The following is a 21,601-nucleotide window of genomic DNA, read 5'->3' as shown; positions in this document are numbered from 1 at the left end:
GCTAATCTGATAAACCCTTTATTTGCAACCTCCAAGGCACTTGGAGAGGACCATCACTTCCTGTCCCCAGACAGAAGGCTGAATCCAGAGGTAAGGGAGATGGCCTCCAAATGTGAGTAACAAGCCTCTAAGGACTGTTTGCACAAAGCCATGAACATGCTCAAAGATGCAGAAATACCACTTGGGTACAAGTTCTGTTACACCATTCATTTACCTTTATCATTTGTGGAAACAGCTGCTTTAATGTGTCACTTGCATACTTGTGTCTATGCTAGCACATTGTATCCACATATAAATGAAAGGTAAGATAGTTATTAGCTTTAAGAAGTTCCTCTGTCACTAATTAATGGAATAGGGTAAATTTCTTACTATCAACTATGAGTTGGTCAGGCTGGAGGCAGAGGCAAAATCAGTGATGTGCAAAGTTGTCCTCTTTTGTATCTCAGAGAACCAGGATTAGTTGAGCTGACAGAAGATAAACAGGCAGATGGCACCTTATGGAGGGCAAAGCACACTGTCAAAGCACGTAAGACCATCTGCCCTGGGGTTGGTTTGGCTTGGCACCCATTACAACAGTAATTTAGAGCAGAAGATGAGAAAATCAAAATGTAAAGAAGAGAGAAAAATAATTGTCGGGGCTCTCAATTTTTCTTATTCATATGACAGGTAGAAGATTCTAAGCTTTCTTCTGCAAAATCCTGGAAAACATGTGGAAGGTATTTGCCTCATACAAACACATTTGCTATACATATGTGGACAGTGTGGTCCTAGAGTACAAAGTAGGTGTTCCTAAATAATGCAGGAATTCTACGGCTTCCTTGGAAAACAGGACAGCTAAGGCAGCACAGGTGGTGCCCAGAAATCCTGCATTAGGGTGTGCAGCAATTTCATTGTGCAAACACTGCTCAGAACTGCTAGATCACCAGCACTACCTTCTTCCCAGCTCTGATGCCAGATCCATATCCACTACCTCAAGATGGCATAGCAAAACTCTGTAGCCAAAAAGTTTGTATAATTTAGAAGTTTGACATAACTATTGATGTAGTTAGTGAAGTATAAAATAAAAACAGACTTGGTTCTATTATTGTGAAAAAATTTGCTCGGCTTCTTTCTTTATACAAGAACTACTGTGTAGCTTGGCCAAATACCTTTGTATAATAAGGCACATCGTGGTTGCATCTTTATTCCTTCTTGTATTCTAGATGACTACAGGAATTTTATGATTGCCTTGCCTAAATCTTTCATCAACCTTTCTTTGAAGGCAAGTGAAAGCTTGTGGTCAGTTTCAGGATTTCAAATGTGTTTTCCAATTTTTATTAGGGGATAATAATTCTGATTACAGGTTTATTAAGAAATTTGATGGCTACCATAATATAAACAACCACATTGGTTGTTTTGCTCCTGCCAAACTTCCTAATTTATCTAACTGGGTCATTGGCTTACCGAGGTGCACTTCAGGGAAAATTCTGCTGCTGCTTAGTCTGATATTGAGAAGTTGCAAAGGCTTCTTTCCTACAAGAAAGGTCATTAGCACGAAGTCTGATGCATAAGAAATTAGCTGTATGCTAATCCTAGGGTTGGCGGCGTGAGTAATCTGAGCACGAAGGGAAAGCTCAGGCTCAGCACGCATGATTCATGCAATCCTACTGGAGTCTGCAGAGCTCGGTGTCTGAACTGAATCATCTGCATCTCATGTTCCTTCTCTTCTTGCCCAAGAGAATGAGGAAGCCTTAAACAGCCCTGCACCTCTTTCCCCAGCAGGCTGATAAAGCTCCTGACCTCACGTTTGTAAGGCTTGTGTTCAGACAAGGAGCAGGGATCATGAACAGTGTTATTCAGCATTGGCAGCTGGTGTAGGTCGCTGATATTTCATTTGTGTTACAGATAACAGCAAACTTGGCAGCTTTTTATGGCTACAAAACATGTTATCTTTAGTAATAGAAAATAAATTCATATTAGGGCTTAAACTTGTTTTAGCTTTTAAATTTATAAACATGCAGTTACAGCCATTCTTTATAACATTCCTTTCTGATGCTTTAATTCATTTTATTTGATTTTCTAAAAAAGTAAAAATTTTGACCTTATTGAAACCAGCATTAATTCTGTCGCTGCCTTCAATGGGCCTAGGATTCAACATCAGTGTCTATATTTGTAAGTCTGAATTTAAAACAAGTAGGAGAAAGCATTTGGTATGTTACAGACAAAAGTCATCTACAAGCTGTGTTCCATGCATAGTGAAAAATTATATATATTCTGTCTGCATGCATGCTTATCCAATTTTTTTAAAACTAACTCATTGAATCACACATCTTAGAGTTAACAGATGGATAGTGCCTTTGTACCAGCTTCTATTTGCACTGCTGGACAGAGCAAAAATATTTCTCAGAAGTTAAGTTCTAATCCTACAGACTCATCTGGACCAAGAACAAATTTTGTTTTTCATAGAATTTGGCAACCCTGCACTCTTCAAATGGGAAGAAGCTGCATGTAGGCATATGAGCTGTGATTCTCATGTGGCCTCCAAAGTCTTGAACCTGCCCATATCCTCTAGTCTCAGAAGCAAAGGATCTAGGAGTGAAGGTGAGTAGGCCATACAGTGAGTTAGATCAGGATTTGACATATAAGCTCATTATACTTTTCTGGCAGTCAGCAAATACCATGTCCACATTTTGCTATCTTCTAGAGCTAACAAACTGTAATTTCCTATAACGCACTTTTACAACCTGTAAAATCAATTGCTTCATATAGTTACACTTGTACTTACAGTTTTGGATTACGTGAGCCATTATAGTTTTAAATTACCCTTTACCCTGCATATCAGTAGGTTAGTAGGAGACAGACTGGTGACTTTCTTCTTACCCTGGCATCTGTGGCCTTGTATGAGACAGTGACTCTTTGATGTACACTTGTAGTGATGTACTAATGGGCAGGAAGGGACTGTTCAGCTTCTGTCAGCCCTCCACAGCTGAGATATCGATACAGACTTCAGTCAAGTTTAGGTGATTTATCTTTTTTTAAGAAATATTCATTAGTATTAGCATATAATAACTAAAATTGTAAAAACGTTTACCAATCACCTTTAAAAGGGTAATAGTGAAACGCTAGTGAAAGAATGCGGTCTTGAAAGACACTACGGTGCGAGCACACAGCCCCGTGCCTGTAGTTATCCACATCTGGCACGGCAATAAGGTAAGGGCGCTCAAGGGCGCGCTCGGGCTGTGCAGTGCCTGGGCCTGGGCAGGCACTGCCCGCCGGCCGCGGCCGCTGCTCCCAATGACATTCCGAGCGCGTTCCGATGTGTCTGGTGGCTCTGCCGGAGCGCGCAGGTGACACAGCCGCACCCGCCGCCCCAGGGACGGCTTCTCCCTCTTTCACCGCCGAATACCTGGGAGCAGAGCCCTCCTTGGCCAAGCCCTGCGCGGGCAGGCGCGACCCCCGCAGCAGCGCCGCCACCCCGAGGCACCGCCCGGGGTCCGGCGAGCCCCGGGGCGTGCGGGCGGCCGGCGCTGTGCCCGGCGGCGCAGGGCGAGGGCCGCGGGGCGGGCGCGCCGCCGCCGCCGCTCCCGGTGCCTCCACTCGGGCGGCTCCTGGCGGCGGCGGCGCTCCGAGCCCCTCCCGGCCGGCGGGAGCGGCGGCGGCGGGGCCCGATGGCGAGACCCGGCGCTGCGTGCCCTCCGCCCGCCCGCCGGGTGATGGTGGCCGCACGGGCGCTGCTCTTCTGGGCGTTGGTTTACAGCTACTGCGGGGTGTGCGCCTGCATCGCCGGGCTGCGGCTGCTCTGGAGCATCGGCCGGCGGCCGGGCGAGACCTTCCGCTGGGTGGTGCGGGAGAACCCCCCCGCCTGCCTCAACGACCCCTCCCTGGGCACCCACTGCTACGTCCGCATCAAGGTGAGGGCGCGGGCGGGGGGAGCGGGCCCGCTGGGCGCGCAGGCACCCACCCCCGCGCTGTGCACGGCATCCCTGCCTGCCTGGCTGTGCGGGGTGCGCTGTGCTCGGCATCCCTGCCTGCCCTGCTGTGCGGGGTGCGCTGTGCTCGGCATCCCTGCCTGCCCTGCTGTGCGGGGTGCGCTGTGCTCGGCATCCCTGCCTGCCCGGCTGTGCGGGGTGCGCTGTGCTCGGCACCTCTCCTGCCCTGCTGTGCGGGGTGCGCTGTGCTCGGCACCTCTCCTGCCCTGCTGTGCGGGGTGCGCTGTGCTCGGCACCTCTCCTGCCCTGCTGTGCGGGGTGCGCTGTGCTCGGCACCTCTCCTGCCCTGCTGTGCGGGGTGCGCTGTGCTCGGCACCTCTCCTGCCCGGCTGTGCGGGGTGCGCTGTGCTCGGCATCCCTGCCTGCCCGGCTGTGCGGGGTGCGCTGTGCTCGGCACCTCTCCTGCCCTGCTGTGCGGGTGCGCTGTGCTCGGCACCTCTCCTGCCCTGCTGTGCGGGGTGTGCTGTGCTCGGCATCCCTGCCTGCTGTGCGGGGTGCACGGACAGCCCGCCTGCCCTGCCGTGCGTGCTCGCACAGCTGCGTGCATCCAACACCTGCCTGCGCTGCCCCGGAGAGCGGTGCCGTGCCCGGCCCGGCTGCGGGGCCTCAGGCCGGGAGCCCTGGGCGGGCGGTGAGGGGTTCCTTGGCCCCGGGTATCCCGCAGCCCACCGCTCCCTGCACCGCCTCTGCTCTCTCTGCTCTTTACGGTTTGCCCACTTGCACCGGGGAGTTTGTTTCGTGCATCACTGTTACAGGGAAAACGTAGAGCAAGAAGCTAGCTAATTGCTGTCCCTCAGGTTGTACGGTTTAAGCCACCAGTCAATTTTCATACTTGTCTCAGGTCTCTGTGATTTGCTTCTTTACTGAATGCTCTAAATGAAGTGGTATTAGCTAGGTTTCTTTTGCAGCTATAGGTGAGCAGAGAATGCAGAGCAAGTTTTATCCAGTGCTATTTTTCATAAAATAAGCATAAGGATCTCTATTCCCAGGGTTCTGTGCAGATGGTTTTGTGCCAGGCAGTACTAATACAAATTAGTGAGCCTCAGTTTGTCATGATTTGCTTGTTTTCTTTAGCTAACATCATTAGGAGGCATGTGTGGGCTTTTTACTCATATGACATGTTCTTTTTTTCCTGTACCATAAAGCAGTAAATGAACAGGCTGCTGGGGAACTGAGAGGGGTATGACAGTAACAGAAGAGCATTTGGGGGCAAATCGAATTGCTGTCAATATGACAATTGATCATGCATTTCAGGAAATAAGAAACTCTTGCTGTTGGATAACAGCAGGCTAATGGATTACTTTCCAAACACATATATCTCCTACAAATCTATTCAGATTTCAATAAAACTGCCAGTGTTGGAAAAGGTGGCAACATCCTATGTCTGTTCTGGGGGGTGGGGAAAAGGGAACAGCAGCAACTGAAAAAGTCAATGGGCTTAGTGTGGGCCATGTGATATCTAAACTGCTGCTGTACAAGTGGGGATAAAATTTTCAGGAGTAAAGGGACTTCCTTAAAAGCAACAAATGGATTAGAATAAAAACATGGAGGGTAAATCCCAAGAGGACACTGACTGAAAGAAGCAGCATGGAGGAGGGCTTACCTATTATTCACTAAATGAGAAACTGTGGAAGAAGACTGAGAAACTTCTACTTTTTTTAAATATAAAAGGATTAAAGACAGAGTGATCCGGAGAATTATTCAGATGATGTAATGGCCCCAAAATTTACTAGAAATTTCTTTTTACCTCTAGGGACTTCATTGGCATCCCAGAGGTGAAATATCAGTGTAATTAGGGGCAAAACTGAGAAAAAAGTCCCTATTTTATCCAGAGCAAATATTAAAAATCCAAATAGTTGCCTCTTCAGAGCCCTTTCAAGAATGAGGATATAAGTTAATGGTTTTGGAGCTCATTAGTGACTTATGAGTGTAAAGATATCTCAGAGCATCTGAAGCATCTTTGGCAAGAAAACCTTTTTTCGTGCATTTGTGGTCCTTGCCCTGATATTAGCTCTTGATGTGTAGCAAAGGCATGGGGTTTTTCTTTTCTTTTTGCAATAGCAGAGAGTGCAGGCTTTGACATTTATTCGAGAGCTGTACAACCTTTCTTCCTGCAGTTTCTTTCACATGACTTCTAAACAGTATTTTGTGAGCTAACTCCCAACTTCTGTATCTACTTCTGTGTCAGAATTCAGTAAAACCTCTAGGTCATAATCACAGTTTATTTATATTCCACTGGATTTGACCTTCAGTCAGTGTAAGCTTGTGTACATCCATTCACTTCAATAGCATTTTAGTGTTCAGTTTCTACAATAAGTTGCCTGCCTGTAATTCTCGTAAGACCCAATTCCTTAAAAGTTGCATCAGAAACTGACTATTGACAAGGCAGAAAGAAGATTATAACATTAAAGCTTAATTTTCTGAAGTGAGTCTGAAACCTAGAATGATAAAAACTAGCAAATATGTCTTGCTTTCTGGTTACTTAATTTTGATTGCTTTTGGTTGTTAAGAATCCACGTGGTCCTTTATCATGCCAGAATGCAATGTGATGGTTTTAAATAGTTGCATAATCTTACCAGCTAACTGAAAGATTGGAAGTGCATTTAAAGTATTCTGCATTTTAAAGTCTTTATAGAAAGCACATGACTGGTGTCAGTGTGAAAGCAATGTGCTTGCTGTGACAATAACCTGCATTTCCCAGTGGCTGCACCAGGCAGTGCTCTGTCAGAGGTGTTTGTGTGCTCAGGGCTGGCCTGGCACACAGGCACAGCCTGGCAGGTTTTGGGGATGGTCCTTTCTGGAAGAAGCTGTGGTGGCTGTGCAGGGTGTGGGATACTCAGCATTGCCAGGGGGTAACAGATACCTCTTACTTCTTTACTCAGAAGTAAAGAAGACTTCCGCTTCAAAATTGATAATTGGTATTTTTTTAGGTGCAATATATTGTTTCTTAGAATATGGTCTGAAACCATCATAATTCTCAAATCCCAAAGTAGCAGTTCAGTAGCAGTTCTATGCAGCAATAAACACACTTCTCTTTCTCTTATTTTAGGATTCAGGGTTACGATTCCACTATGTGGCTGCTGGAGAAAGGGGCAAACCACTCATGCTGCTGCTTCATGGCTTTCCAGAATTCTGGTAAAACTCCCTACACCATTTTCTATTATAAAAGAGGCTGCATAAGATACCCAAGGATGAGCACCTCTGATTAAATATCCCCAGTGTGATCCCTTATATGTATACTTTATGACTACTAATGGCATGAAGTTTCCATAGGCAACGGACCATTGAAACATTTTTTTAACTTCTGCATCCACAAAAAAAGTTCCTTCAGACTAACACAAACCAACCATCTTTTTGTACTGTCAATCCATTTTTCCTCAGGTATGTACCCTTTTCCTGCAAACCTTGTGAAGGAACTGCTAATTTTAAACAAATTTCCTTTTTGAATAGTACTTGTACTATATGGCTAAACTTATGAATTGTAGCAGAGGGTGTTAAAATAAGGATCCATTATATATTAAGTGCAATCAGGATTGCTCCATTTATTAAAAATACTACACATTAATTTTTAACTGGGGGAGGGGAAGAACTATGAGTTCTATAGGCTATTGTGCAGCCTAATTTCAGAATGCTACTCAGGGAAAAAGGTTCTATTATTAGTTCATCACAAGATGAATGATGAATCAAACCCAAGCCTAAATGTTTGTTTATAACAATGAAAAGCAGTCATGTGTCCAATGATTTAACCAAATTGCTCAGGCTGTCATTGTCAGGTTTAACTAGTGAAGCATGGCTTACAGAACTTGCACAGGAAAACCAGTAAGGGAATAAGGGAGTACTAATGCCAGAAATACAGCAAGGTAAATGATCCTTTTGCTTACCAAACTCAGCTGTGGGGCTAGAGGCCACTGCTGGAGCTGTGATCTTCTGTCTGTACTCAGCTCATACCATGCTAAACTGAGCCAAGTAGAAGGTCAGTTTTCTTCCCTCAATTTCCCCTAGGTACTAATGCCCTTCAGGGTGATGGGACAGAGTCACATCTCTGTTAAGTTAAATTTTCAAAGAAGGATATTATCCTAGTAATAAATTGCTATCTAAAATTACTAAAGCTGTAAACTTTGATTGAAAGGACAGTTAGATGGGCCAGTGCATGTTCTGTTCAAACATTATGCATATCATGCATAAAGCATATTCTAACACAGGCAATGAGACTACAGCTGATTTCCCCTATGGGGGAATAGTAGTGGAGAAATTAGCATTTTATATTCATAGTCTACTGAGATTAGGTATATTATTTTTAAAAAGCAGAAAGTAATTCCTACAGTTTAGAATAGTGAGTCATGCTATAAGTGGCAGCTATAAGATTGTATTGTCTGACCATTCAAAAGGGATGAATAAAAAACCTGTTATGTAGGTCACTGGGACCACCAAGAGTTTCTATCACTGTTTTTAAAAAGAACACTACATGCTAATAGTCTCTAAATCAATCATATTACCAATATTTGTGTTAGGTTGTTCATTCACTCAGTGAATACTTTTTCATTCAGAAATAGTGATTGTTCTGAGAGCACAAGATAAAATAACCACAATTTAAGAGAGATGTAAAGCAGCATCAAATTTGTATTGTTTGTCTAGGAAAACAAAAAGGATATTATCCACAATTACAGTTCTTAATTTTAATAAATCCTCTGCCTTCAAATGTCTCAAGGTTATAACTAGGACAAATATAACCAGACAATACTGACTACTAAGAGTTTTAGAGAATGTCTGAAGGTGACAGATCACTAAAGAATGTAACACACCAGAGCCAGTGAGGGTTTTAGATGCATAAGAACTTGAAAATCAATACATTGTGGAAGGTCAATAATAAAATACTTGAAACTGGACATAAGGTGTTGAGGCAGCTGAGTACTTAAAAGTTTTATGTGAGCTGCAACATTTTATACTACTTGCCCTTTAGAAAAAGTATTATCAGAAAGTCTCAAAATAGAGTCAGCCTTATGAACATGAAGGCATTCACATTTCCAAATTCTACTTGCAAAGCAGTTGTCCAATAGTTATATATCATATGGGATAAAAGGGTTTATTTGAATATAAAACCTACCCATTTGATAGGTCAGACATTTGGAGACTGATGGACTGTTGTGAAAACAGAGGATGAGAATAGCTTGTAGACATTTTCAGAAAACAAAAATAGTTGATTTATGTATTTATGGGCCTGGTTCTTTCTTCTTACTGAAGTATATAGAATAGCTGCAACAGTTACCATGGCAAATTCAGTTTCCAAGTCATTATATAACGCCTGTAAAAAATTCATTCCCAGAGATCTCAGCTAAACCCTGTCTTTGCATTATATAGCACTGAAATGAAAATGTTCTGACTGTTTTGTTCAAATGAAAACAGATTCATATCACTGAGTGTTCCTGTAACCTTATTTAATTTCAAAGTCCCTAATAGGCTGGAGGCAAAGGTAAAGTGGAAGAGCCCGTGGTGTGATACAGATGTTGTTTGGATTAAGGTAGAATTCTGTGCACACTTAAAACCACTGATGATCCAAATGTTATATATCCTTTCTCTGAAACTGTTGAAACAAGCAGAGTAAAAGCTAGATCCTAGCACAGAGGGATGCAGTCACTGTCACATATGCCCAGAAGGATCATGTTTTTCATACATCTTTCTAGTACAGTGTAAGATGAGATGATGTCAGTCTTGCTACTGGCTATTCTAAAATTCATTTGGTTTCAATAACAGCTGAAGGACAGGTAGTTCTTGCAGCTTAAGACCCACCATTTTCTTTTTTATTTTTGCTTCATAACACACATCCAGCCACTACATACAGTTAGAGAGTGAGGAATAGCCCAGGCCTGTGCCTGAGTTCTTGCCTTTGTATGCCTTTTGATGTATTCTTGTTTATGCTGAGACCCCTTGGACGAGGACACAAGGCTTGACTCCATTTTCATCAGAAGGCTGATTTATTATGTTATATATTATACTAAAATACTACATTACAACTATACTAAAAGAACAGAGAGAAGAAGATCAGAAGGCTACAAAGACAAGAATAGAACAGGAATGAATAACAAAAATCCTGTGACTGCTCACAGCCTTGGCACAGGTGGCTGTGATTGGTCACTGATTGAAAACAATCCACATGGACCAATGGAAGATTCACCTGTGGCATTCCACAGCAGCAGATAGTTATTGTTTACATTTCTTTCCTGAGGCTCTCAGCTCCTCAGGACGGGAAAAAATCCTAGCAGAGGCTTTTTCACTAAAATATCATGGCAACAATGTATGTAATGCTCTCTCTTTTCCATAGAAACCCAAGGATGAAATACTTTGTCTAGTAACAACACATTGAGAGAGCTTGTTCTGCAACAGTTCTGGTACAGAGACACAAATGAAAGTGTACACAGGATAAATCCTACAAACTTCACCAAGAACATTTCTTATTAACTGGATTTCTTTCTTTGGTTTATTTATTGTATTAATTATCTGACATTCTTTTTCTGAATAGAAAAAAAAATGCAAAACATGGCTGTAAGTAAGCCAGGGAGAAGAGAAAGCTTTTCAGATCTTACTTTTTTGATGCTCCTATGGCTCCAAGGATAAAACAGAATAGTCCTCCCTGTGCTCTGGTTTATGACTGCTTCCTTTGCAGCAAAGAGACTGTGCCAGACTCCAGGAATTGTTGAAAAACCCTGGCTCTGGCCATGTCCCTTTGTGGCAGCTGCACTTTGTTACTGGGGGATTCAAGATAGGAGCACAAAACTACTGCAGCCACAAAGGACCATCAACACAGCACAGAAAGGAAAAAGAATCTCATAGCCAACAAGGCCATGCTAGTTTACCCTCAAATAGTTGGGTGCAAAAGAATTGAGTGCATTTTTGGTATCATACTGCTTGACCTTGTAACTCCAACTTTTTTTCCCCTTTGTTAGGTATTCTTGGCGCCATCAGTTGCGGGAATTTAAAAGTGAATATCGAGTTGTGGCCCTGGATTTGAGAGGTTATGGAGAAACAGATGCTCCTCCTCACAAAGAAAATTACAAGTTAGATTGCCTGATAGCAGACATAAAGGACATTTTGGAATCTCTAGGTGCGTTAGTAGAAAAACAACCTACATTACTCAAAAATTACTTGATTTTCTAGGAAAAGAAACCCACATTAAAAATCTAGCACTGTTTTGTTTGTGGTTTTTAAAATATATGCATTACAGAGGTGTATAAATATAAATATAAGGATACTAATATTTTTTACAATCATAAATGGAAATTTATAGATTTATAAATGTAATTTCTAATTACAATGTGTATGTCAGTATAAGCAATATGTAAAGATGACTTTTTCATCAGAAGTTTTGAAAAGAAAATTCCTATGTGCTGTAATATGCAGCACAAACCTATGGTCTTTTTCCCTAAGAAGTCTTTCCTCCTAACCACTTGCACTTAGTGGATAATATTCTGAGTTACAGTCTTCAAACACTTGCAGACCAAGGAATTTATATCAGATGATATTCTTCTTGCACAAACAAGACATAATAAATATTGTGGGCTTTACAGAGATGGTGAGAGTGCATCTGCTGTATTGGAAAAAAAAAAAAACCCTCTGAAAATATTGCCCTCTGCACAATATTACTCCTGTCAGTTCTCAAGAGCTGAATCACTCTGTCTTACACGACAGTGAGAGCAGAAGGGACACCAAGGGGCACACTGCATTCTGTGGCAACTAACAGGGTAAAAGTCTAGAGCTGAAGTGCAAAATTCACCCCTCCAGCTCAGTTTGAAGTGTCCCTCTTTGGGTGATAAATTGTAACCCCTGGCAAAGGGTATTTCCCTTCCATACCAAGACTCAATTGTCATTCTCTGAGTAATTTTAATTCCCTGGATACTCTAGCCATAGTAAAACAACTTACTGCATTTCATATGGAGAAATAATAAAGCAGCGATTCAAGTTCTGAGATTTGAATTTAGGATTTGCTTTGCTTGTGATGCTTGAGTAGTGGTAAAAGATTGGGCAGGCAGTCAGTCCTCACACAGTGTTGACATTTTCCAGCCTTTGCTGGTTGTGTTAATCTCCATGGTAATGCCATGGTTATGCTTGAGAAGTGCTCTCAGCATAATTCAATTTCAGAGGGATTTAAATTTTTTTTTTGGAAAATCACTTCAGAGCCCTGTTATCTTTGTTTGTCCTAATCCCAAGTTAAATTCTTTTGGAGGACTTGATTATATCAAAAGTGCTCCAAAAGATTTCTATCCAAGGGGGTTTATAAGGTTCTTTGACAACTGTGTCCAAATTTATGTCAGAATTCTAAACATCTTGGTTTTTATATGTTTCATTTGTAGTCTGTGTGTGCTCAACATTCCAGTCCTCAATGAGGAGGTGATGGTATCTGACACTGGAGTATGTTGTTTTCCAGCAGTGGTTAAAGGAGTGTTAAGCTTTCAAAACACTAGGTCACTATCCTGCCCATGCCCCTTCCATTGCTGCTAAAATACAATTTTTATTGATGAAAGAATAAGTATGTGAATGCCCAGAACTGCCAACAAAACAGCTTATGGAGAAAAGCTACAGGCCTCCTAAGTATATAAATGGGAGTGCTTGCACATGCTATTTGTATGGCTACTATACAATTCCCACTTTTTGCATAATGATGTCACTGAGTGCTTAGATGACCTCTCATATTTAGAGAAATACATTAGGATTAATTTTGTTCTGGAGCTGCTCAGGAGGTTGCTCAGTCTTCTTGCCTGCAGTTTCAAACTCCAAACTCCCTAAACATGGCAAACATACGTGCATTATAATGACTGCAGACTGGACTGTCAATCTCACCTGCACTGGCCAAGATGTGAACAGGGTGGCCATCTGCATACTCAGTGACTTTAGGGTGACATGGAGGTAGCAGAGTTAAAGTTGAATGAAGTTCAATTAAATACTTTCACATATTTGTAACTTTTTAAATTGTAACAGTGCCCTATGTTTTCTGACCATTAGTAATGGAAGTGGTACACTATTGAAGTTACATTAATAAATGTTCTGAACCACCTATTTAGCCCAATAATGATTTTACTGTATGAGCTGATTTCTGTGGCTACTAATTCCTTTGAAATAAAAGCATGTGTCTGTGTTTATGTGGTAGGATACAACAAGTGTGTGTTGATTGGCCACGACTGGGGAGGAATGATCGCTTGGTTAGTGGCCATATGTTACCCTGAAATGGTGACTAAGCTGATTGTGGTTAATTTCCCTCATCCTTCTGTATTTACAGGTAAGTTTTACATAGTTTTGTTAATCCAAAGTATCTGCATATCATGATTGTCTTTGCTTTGAGAACCAGCAGCCTGCCTCAGTAGATGAGCTGCCATTATTCTATGGCTCTGACAGTCTGGACTGTATTTTATGAAGCAGGAAGATATCAAGTATTTATTTGACTACTGGAAAAAATGTAGGAAGTGAAAATGCATGCAGCAAAAGTTACAGATTTTTTTTTAATCCTTGAGGGTCCACAAACATAATTTTCATACACACAAATCCGTTTTGTTGCACTTTATCAGGAAAAAATTCCCAAAGAGTGATGTATATTATATTACATTTTAGTAAAGGCCACACTTCATTATTAAATCTGCATAAGCCTTTGTATGAATGTGAATCAGACATTAGCATTGCATGCTGATTTAGGTGACAAGTGACAATTTGTGATCTGGTACAATATTCATTGGAAGAAGTCTTTCCAGGCTACTTAATAGACGCTCAGGAATATACCAGTACTTTGCTGAAACGGGACTCGTTTCACTATTTTTTGTGTGATAAAGTTGAGTTTGTCTACTACCCAGAATTTCAAAGGAATAATATCAACATTCAGTAATTAAAAGGAAAGTACTATCTCACTAATTTGAATTTTTCAATTGCTGGCCTTACTCTGTCTCCATTTAAAAAGTCACCCCATTTCCCCATAAAGAGCTAAGAATATTCAGCAGAGATTTAACTTTCATTTCAACTGAATGTAAATCTGACCTTATACTGTGGGATCAGCCACACCATCCATATTTGTTGTTCTCACTATGTTCTTGGGCACCTTTCTAAGATACTGAAGGACATTTTGCCAGGTGGTAAATCCACACTTACCCATGGAGAGGTCTGTTTACCACACGAGCAAGCAGGAGATTTTGCAGTGTTTTCAATGAGAGCAGGAGCGAGGCTGCAGAGAAGATAATTGCATTTTATTATAGTATTTGTTTGCATATTTGTTGAACTACAAAATCTGTTCTGTAGCTTGATGAATTCTCCCTACATTAAATTTGTTCTACTGTGAATTAAAAGAAAATGGAGTTTATAAATAGTACAGAAAAGTAAAGTGATCGGTGCTGACAATGGTCCATCAGGAAAAATATAATGGATAATGCAATTTAAGAATGTATAAGATATGAAACTTTAGAAGATACCTAACACTTCAGTTGCTGTTGGCTTAAAACCTATTTTTATTCACTGTCAGAATTAATATTTCAGAGATATGTCTTGTGTTGGGAATGTGGTTTTTTGCATTCCTAAATTTGCACCTGTAAAAGAAAAGTTCTAGACTTCCTAGTACCTGCACACATTGTGTGCTTGCTTTGAGGAAGTTAGGTATTTGAATGTCAGTGTTGGCTCTTGAAACTCACTGGAGACACAGATTTACAATTAAAAAAAAAAAAAAAACCAAAACAACCCCGTCAATGCAAGTTTGTTATAGATAGATATAGAAAGATATAATTTTCTTTTGTATATATGTTCCTATGTCTTTAAAAACTACTGTAAAAATCTTTGAAATGTGACTCTATGTAATCTTGATTACAGTTCTTGAAATTGCCAAAAAGACACTGTTAGAAAAATTCTATACTTCAATGAACAGTAGTGATGCAGTCTTTAGAATATCAGTGGATCATCATCTACAGATTTCTGTGCATCACATCATTGATGAGAGAAATACCTATTTATGCCTTTTATTCTATATCTGGAAAAAATTGTTTTGGACTACCTACACAAATAGATGTTTAAGTGAAAAACTACCATGCAATTAAACTCTCCAGTGCTGCTGTCCTCACCTAATCTTTGGCAAACTTTTGTTTTGCTGGCTGTTTCTACTAACATTTATAAAAGAAGTATCTTTTAATGGCCACATCATATATTTACTCCTGAAACAATAATCATCTTTTGTCACACAGCATACTTTAATGCAATATTTTTAAAACATTTCTTTAAGTTTAAAAATAGTAATATTACTAGTAATTTTGTTTGGACCATCAGTTTTCATTTTTAATTCATGGACATTTTTGTTTCAGAATACATTCTACGACATCCATCACAATTGATTAAATCTGGTTACTACTTCTTTTTCCAAATGCCATGGTTTCCTGAATTCATGTTTACACTAAATGATTTCAAGGTGAGCAAAAGGAATGCTCTTGTTTATATATGTAACTGTGAGTAATGGAATAATTGCCACCTACATTGATCCCTTCTGATGTAGTTATAATTACTGGAAAAATATGGAGCCTTCTGATTTTTCTTCTTAAGCTTTATATAAAGTAGCATACAAGTACAAGGAGTCTCTGAGATTAACTCTTACTTCTGCATTCTGGGAGGTGCTGAGGGAGGTACTTTAACCTCAGCACTGCAGTGCATTACTCCACCTAGAGTCAGCTGCTTTTACTTGTGCCCAAACCAGTGGAACACCGTGGGTGCCTGAGGAATCCCTGCTGAACTATCTCAAGCTCCTGTGTGCAGTGGGACATCCTCTTTCTCTCAGAGCCTGCTACAGGGCAGGCAGTGTGGGAGGCTGGGCTGTGATGAATTGTGCCCGAGAAGCCAAGGCCAACCCTTTGTACAACCTTACACGTGAGGAGGAGCCGACAGAAAAGAACAGGGCAGGATACACCCTCCTACACACCAGCAGCCCCGAGCACAGCTCCCCGTGCTGCACACACAGGGCTGGGGTCAGGAATCATCCTCCCTCCTGCCCTGCCACCTGCCGGCGTCCATCCCAAAAACATCTATGTGCCTGCACTGTCACGGGTAGCAGGTCAGGATGCACTAACTTGGTAATACTGGTATTTCTCTGTATTGATTTTTCTGGAATAAGTTATACTAGAGATGTTTACCTTGTGCTTTACACATAGCTGTCTAAAAACTCATTTGAACCATTCATTGTTCTGTGAACATAAATAGATTTTATAAATATGCATAAACAGATTTTAGAAAGATGTGTCCTGTTGAAGGAGAGAAATCACATTTTCTAGCTATCTTACATAGTAGCTTTTTCTTCTTGCTTTTGTAGGTTCTGAAAAGTTTATTTACCAGCCAAGCCACTGGAATTGGAAGGAAAGGCTGCAGATTAACTGCAGAGGATATTGAAGCTTATCTCTATGTCTTTTCACAACCTGGAGCATTAACAGGACCCATTAACCATTACAGAACTCTTTTCAGGTCAGTATAATATTCCCAAGCAAAGGAAAATATTCTAGAGTCCCCTGGAGCTCAGAGGAGTTACTGTGGCTCTCCTCGTGCTGCTGAACCAGGGGAAAGCCCCAGGTGTGCTCCTGAAGCCTCACCAGTGGGCACAGGCCCAGTCAAGCAGCAAGAGGCCAGGTATGTTCTGAGAGGTGTCCACACAAAACAGCAAAACAAGCAGAGGGCACGAAAGGAAAATCTTTGTTTCAAAATCTAATAAAGCAAAAACTCTTCTTCATTCACAACCCCCATAACGATCCCAAAAATCCTCCTCTAAATAATACTTTAAAAATTAGCATCAATTAGTTGTTTGCATTCATATTATGATAATATCTATCAAGAGCTTATTATTATATAATACTACTAGATGGTATGGCATCCAAGTATGTTACCCTTACTTGTAATTTACAAGACCATATGTGGCACAATTTTATTGTGTTTAGGCTATTTCTGTTTTTCAGAAAGGTGGGAGAGATTTTTTATAACTGAGCCTAAAACGAACTTAACTTGGTTTGGGTTTGGGGTTTTTTTGTTCCTTTATTAGTCTTAGCAGAGTCACTTCCTAGAGTAAAACAGAGATAGCATCATAATAGTTAAATTAATATTTATAATAAAAAAATAATATTTTTGCAAGATTAATATTTATTTTCTCAAACAGCTTTCTAATGGTTTTAACTTTCCTAAAAGGAATTGGCTTGGCTTAGAGACAGACTTTTTTTACCTACCAAAAACAGGGCCAGAAGGTCTTAACTCTGCATATATTCTACTTATAGCACTAACTTGGACTGTATCAAGAAGAGTGGCATTGAATTTGTTTTTCCTTTACCATCTCCAGTCTTCAGCAGTGATAAATGTCCTGCATGCTTCTCCAACAAAAGCCCAGGTTCCCAATATCCTTTAAAACAGCAATTCCCTTCTTTCCCTTACCTCAGGCAATAGATGTTTGAAGTAACTTTTCATTTTCCATGGTCCAAATTTACTGCCACCTTTATTGCTCATCCATGCTGTCACTGTCAGGAGAGCAATCAGCAGGGAAAACACTGTGAGGAAAACAGGGAGCTGAGCTAGGTGCTGCCTTGTGCAGGCTCTGGAACAAGGAATCAGAAAGCTAACCCCAAGCATGGCTGACAGTGGCGAACAAACGAGACGGCTGTGCGGGTAACAGTACCCTTATTTAAGGCTGTGCAGAGAGCAGCCGATGAGCTCAGCTGGGATGTGGAGGGCCATCCTGCGTGCCCAGCGGCTGCCCGGCCCCGCACAGCCCCGGGCAGGGCTAACGAGGAGCGAGAGGCGGCAGCGCCCCGAGCCCCGCTCGCTCCCCCGGCCGCAGCACCTCGCTGCACTGCGTGCACATCAACCAGCTGCTCCTCTGACGGAGCACTGCCCGTGCTGCCTGAATTGCTCTGCGAGCCACAGACAAATGGAAGAGTTGTGAACCTTTAAACTGCTGTTTCAGGCCTTTTCAGACTCAAAAAGAAAGTGCCGAATCAGTTATAAGTCAGACAGTATCTCCACAGCTATTAATTCCTCTGTGTTTTGTGTGTATGTTTGTGCGTTGTTTGCCTTATTCTTCTGATGAAGGTACACCTGCACTGAATTCAGAGAACCTTATTTAGGTGCCATCAGCCACAATGCAGCAGGCTTTGGACTGGAACACAAAGATCAGTCACTCAGTTCTTGCCACCAGTTCTGATGGTCACACCTTATGGGATGGGAATCGTTAAATATGAAAAGTGGCTTGGAATTTTCCCTTTCTCCCATCTAAGCCATTAAGCAGCACTTGGATGCAAATTACTTGTATTCACCATGACTCTCAGTGGGCTGAGAGTGGTGACCTATGTGTTAAAGGGTTCTGACTCATTACTGTCCACTTGGAGGTTCATTCTTCAGAGCCTAATTTTTCTGGAATGTTATTTCCAAAGAGTGATTAAAATAACCTACTTCCATCCATCACCAGTACATGTTTTTATAAATAGCACAGTGGTCATTCCTTTCACTATACATTAAATACAAACACTTGGAGAATAAATCCATAAAGTTTTTATATCATGCTTGGTTAAGAGAGATAGGTAAGAAGCTGGAAGTTGAATTTCTTCTGATGTGCCATTTGTTTACAAAATAGCATTAGTTCTCTTGTAACAGTTAAGAAGTATGTTTACAGAGAAACTGTAACAATGTATGAAGGTCTGAGTCTGTTTTCAAAGACTTTAATATTTCATGAATGGAACTTCCCCTTCTAAATGAGAAATCTCTGCGTTAATTGTTATTAAAGGTGATTTCTGGAAACTTCAGGAATTATACAATTTCCCATATTCCAGACTGAAGAGAAATACAGTGTAGTTTATAGGCAATGGAAAGTGACCAAAAAATCCTGTAAAAAGCCTGATAGAGTTTCCCTAAGTGAGGCTGCAAACCTTGCAAGGCACGAAACGGCAAACTGTATAGTAGTGAAAAAACACACATGTTAATAGTGAAGAGATCCAGGATACTGGAGTACAAGGTAAAGAGATGAGTCTCAATGCATGGAATCAGATATCAGATTATCAGTTTTTAAAACTGGTACTATGAATAAGCTGTGGTTCAGTGGGTGAGGTCAGGTTGTTTGCCAAATGACATTGAAATACACTGGTAAAAAAGGCCATTTCAAGAATTTTCGTAATCATCAATCAAAATGAAATCATTATCTAAAGTGATCATTTATTTACATTTCTTGACTTTGCATGTAAGTAGAGAGGAAGAATGTCTTCAAAGTCTCAATTTCATTGCCTTATTTTAAACTGAGACATGTCACCTTTTTTGTCTTGCTCTTTTTACAGAGCTCTTGCTCTTTTCTCTTAACTCCTAAGTTTACAACTAGTACTTACATATAAGTCATAAAAGTTTATTCAGGAAATCTTTTTTTATACATTACTGGTTTCAAATAATCCTATTTTTGCATTAATATAATAAAGATTTGTATCTGATCAGATGGAATCTATTTTGAATTGTCACAGCTCGTCTGTCACTGTATGTGGCTAAAAGTAAGCAATTCAAACAGACAAATTTTTTTGCATCTTTGAAATGTGCTGGAATAAATTCTGATAGGTTAATGCTGAAAAATCTTTCATACTAGCTACTTGCATCTTTCATGTCTATAATATGAGGTAATATTTATAAAATTAACATTTTAAAATAATTGTATTAAGGAAAAAAAATAGTGAAAGTTTAAGTAGGTCATTTTGAGAGAACTTGGAGTCACAGTGTTTTTTTGATATTGTAGAAGATAATGTGGCACCTAGAAAGTTTACAATGAGATTCACTGCATTGATTTAAAAAGCTGTATGTAATAAAATATGTCTTGGTGATTTTTTATTAAAATAAGACCTAACTAAGTATGTTTTATTTTTAAAGCTGCCTACCTCTGCAGCACCATGAAGTCATCATGCCAACCCTGCTGTTATGGGGAGAAAGAGATGCATTTATGGAAGTTGAGATGGCAGAAATTACAAGGATTTATGTTAAAAATCATTTCAGATTAACTATTTTGTCAGAAGCCAGTCATTGGCTCCAGCAGGATCAACCTGACATAGTGAACAAGTTGATATGGACCTTTCTTAAGGAAGAGACAAAAAGAAAAAGAGAATGACTGTTTGTACATGTTTTAATGGGTCTAAATAAAAGCTCTTTGGATTTAAAACCTAATTGTTATCAGGGCCATATTTCCAGCCTGCCTTCTATTTTGAGCTCTGTTAGAGAAGTGTTTTCATTGTACTGTACATTTGGACACTAATCGTACAGCTAAAAGAAATGAGTATGAGAATATATGATACCAACATTGGTTTTACCTGTATACTTGTATTTTGCACATAAAAACACCTGCCTTAAAATACATATGTATTTGTACAGAAAGAAAATCATGGAAAGTTGCTTGGTTTTGTTTTCTCCCTTGCTTTACAGTTGTAATGTGTGGTGCCTTTTACAAATTTATAATGAAACAATAGAGTGGTGCCATACTGAAGAAAGTCACAAGTTTTCATTCTAGATTTGCCTGAATTTTTTTAATGTATTTTACCATTAAACAGTAACTCTTTTTATCTATATTTTAGCATACTGAACGATTGAAAATTTTCTGGGTACGTTTCTAGTCTTCAAGTGAATAATGATCCGTATCTTGTTGTATTGTTGAATGCAGCTGCTTTGCGCAATGTGTTTTTCTTTCTTGACTAAAAAATGGGAAACCTGTACACTCCACATGTCTGAACAAAAACAATGGAAAATTAAGATATAATATGTATCAAATCCACTTCTGTCTAATAAAATGCAACTTACAAGACTCCCTCTACTTTATCTGACTTTCTATGGAGAGATTTGCTGAAGCTAAGAACTGGGTTTGAACAGCTGAAGTGTCTGGTCTGGTATTCAGCCTGGACACTCATGCTATAATTGTTGTCAATTTTTGAAAATAATGCCTCATTGTTGGCATTATCCTTCCTATGTCAGCAACTACTGTTCTTGTCTCCAAGAACTGCTGCCAAGTTCCTGTGTTTATTAGGAAGAGATGCAGTGATTATGGACACAAAGGGTAGAATTAACTTGTGTGTGATGGCAGGGGAGAAGAAAACTGTATGCTAGCTAGAATGGGAAAAGAAGCAAAAATACGAGACCACAGAATAGGTGTCACCTGCCTATCAGGTTTCCAAAGCCTCCCTCTCCACCTGCAGAGCAAGCACAGTGCCCTGGAATCACAGGTGAACAAGAGCCCACTGAGGGAGGGATCAGGGCCAGGTGAGCCTGAGCCAACTTCCACAGCAGAGCAGAACAGAGCTGAGAGATGCTGGGGAGTCCCAACACATCCCCACACTGCCAAGGGTGCCATGTCTTTCGAGCCACAGTGTCCCAGCCGGCATGGGTGCAGTGTAAGCCTCAGGGTAAGCCTCGCCGGGGAGGACCAAGCGGCGCTGCCTGCCCAGCGCGAGCTCACGGCTGGACACCGGCTCGCGGCCCCTCCCGCTAATCCCAGCAGAGCCTCCTCGGGATCACGACAGTGGTGTTGAATTTGCTGCTTTCCATCCACCACTGGCACCTGCCTTTCAAGCATTTTTCCCTGAATACTTTCAGCACTTACGAACGTAAATGGTTATGTGCTTCACTTACTTACACTGTGAAGG

The 21,601-nt window shown here is 40.9% G+C and overlaps 1 protein-coding gene across 1 annotated transcript; it reads left to right on the top strand.

Annotated features, from left to right (window-relative positions):
- Nucleotides 1–3,464: 3,464 nt before the first annotated feature.
- EPHX4 (epoxide hydrolase 4) lies at nucleotides 3,465–20,766 on the top strand. The gene is made up of 7 exons (XM_064428279.1): nucleotides 3,465–3,890; nucleotides 7,018–7,103; nucleotides 10,910–11,067; nucleotides 13,108–13,236; nucleotides 15,287–15,390; nucleotides 16,282–16,430; nucleotides 19,845–20,766. The coding sequence occupies exons 1-7, from the start codon at nucleotides 3,648–3,650 to the stop codon at nucleotides 20,077–20,079; spliced, it is 1,104 nt and encodes a 367-aa protein (XP_064284349.1). The 5' UTR covers nucleotides 3,465–3,647; the 3' UTR covers nucleotides 20,080–20,766.
- The last annotated feature ends 835 nt before the right edge of the window (nucleotides 20,767–21,601 follow it).

Source organism: Passer domesticus, chromosome 7, assembly GCF_036417665.1.
Source record: "Passer domesticus isolate bPasDom1 chromosome 7, bPasDom1.hap1, whole genome shotgun sequence".
Classification (NCBI taxonomy): domain Eukaryota; kingdom Metazoa; phylum Chordata; class Aves; order Passeriformes; family Passeridae; genus Passer; species Passer domesticus.
Note: the sequence above shows the minus strand (reverse complement) of the source record. Positions and strands in the feature narration are given on the sequence as shown.